The sequence below is a fragment of the Mus pahari genome, chromosome 12 (genome assembly GCF_900095145.1).
Source record: "Mus pahari chromosome 12, PAHARI_EIJ_v1.1, whole genome shotgun sequence".
NCBI lineage: Eukaryota > Metazoa > Chordata > Mammalia > Rodentia > Muridae > Mus > Mus pahari.
Window position 1 is genome coordinate 26,191,448 of NC_034601.1, and position 1,615 is coordinate 26,193,062.

Consider the following 1,615-nt stretch of genomic DNA (forward strand, 5'->3'; position numbering starts at 1 on the left):
GCCTGCCTCTGCCTCCCAAGTGCTGGGATTAAAGGCGTGCACCACCACTGCCTGGCTATTCGAAAATTCTTAATGCATCCTACAACATTCAATGAATAAACTTCAATAATAAAAGATGACTGAGATCCTTACAAACCCCAAATATACTGGCTAGTTGTATCTGTACAGGAGCCATACTGGTTAGCTGCATCATCTATATACTAGCTACACTGATTAGTTATAGCTATACACTAGTTATCCTGGTTAGTTATATCTGTACACTAGCTATACTGGTTAGTTATATCTGTACATTAGCTATACTGGTTAGTTATTATCGTCAACTTGACATACACAAGAGTCTCCTGGACAGTGGGAACCCTGGTTGAAAGCTGCCTCTCTCTGACTTGCCTGCCTTGATTGTTGACTGATGTGGAAGGGCCCTGCCCACTGTGGATGGCATTATCATAGGAAGGCAGGCAGGCATGCAGGCCTGGGCTACATAAGAAGAAAGCAGCTGAAGGCTTCCATAAGAACACACACTGCTCATCCATCCACTTGTAACTCCAGTCCCAGGGGACCCAACACCATTAGCCTCCTCAGTCACTGTATCGTATGCACACACACAGACATATACACAGTAACTTAAAAAACAAACGAGCTGATTAAGCCAGTGAGCAGCCTCCTCTGTGGTCTCTGCTTCAGTTCCTGCTCCATACTCCAACTCAAGTTCCTTCCCTGATTTCCTTCCATGCTGAACTGTGGTATGGAAGTATAAGCCAAACAAGCCCTTTCCTTGTCCACGGTACATATGGTCATGCTGGTATCACAACAGCAAGCTAGAACACCGAGTGTAGTTTTCCTTCTGAATGAGAACCTTTAACTTTCAGATTCCACTATGACATAATGCACTCTTTACAAGTTCTATATAATAACTTTAAATAAAAATAAAAACGTATTATGATGTGGTTTCTCAGGATGAAAGCTTGCTACCTATCTAAGCACTATAGCCTACCCTGTGTGTCCTAAGACGGTGGCGTGGTGCAGTGGTCCCCGCCCTTGGACATCTCTTTGGTTCACATTAGCACCATTCTGCAACAGGAACTCACATGTCACCAAAGAGCCCTTGAAGAGAAGAAGATGACAATGTATAAATGCAAACAGGAAAAGTTAGATCTGTTTCTTCCAGGAACTAATTAATACAAAACTGTTTACAGTTTGAAGTCCAGAAAAACACACTACTCCCCCTGCATTATGAGAATTTTCTTTCAGCTTTCCCTCCCTAACCAAAACACCCATGTCACTCAGACCTCACTAGTGAGAGAATTCTGCATTTCTAACCCCTTAGAACAGTAACATTAATTATGCTTAGTTTAGTATTTATGATTTTTTCTACTTTACCAGATCAATGAAAATCTCAATGCATTAATTCATACCCCTAATACAGCCTGAATGCATTCACACCCCGATACAGCCTGAATGCATTAATTCATACCCCTAATATAGCTTGAATGCATTAATTCATACCCCTAATACAGCCTGAATGCAATAATTCACATCCCTAATACAGCCTTTGCATTAATTCACACCCCTAATACAGCCTGAATGCATTAATTCATACCCCTAATACAGCCTGAAT

The 1,615-nt window shown here is 41.5% G+C and overlaps 1 protein-coding gene across 1 annotated transcript in view; it reads right to left on the reverse strand.

The window, feature by feature from the left end:
• The window catches only part of Acap2 (ArfGAP with coiled-coil, ankyrin repeat and PH domains 2), a 109,228-nt gene that overhangs the window by 11,765 nt on the left and 95,848 nt on the right, over window positions 1-1,615 (reverse strand). The window contains exon 20 of the mRNA XM_029544762.1: window positions 992-1,101. Coding sequence (XP_029400622.1) covers window positions 992-1,101 — 110 coding nt within the window. The remainder of the gene's footprint in view (window positions 1-991; window positions 1,102-1,615) is intronic.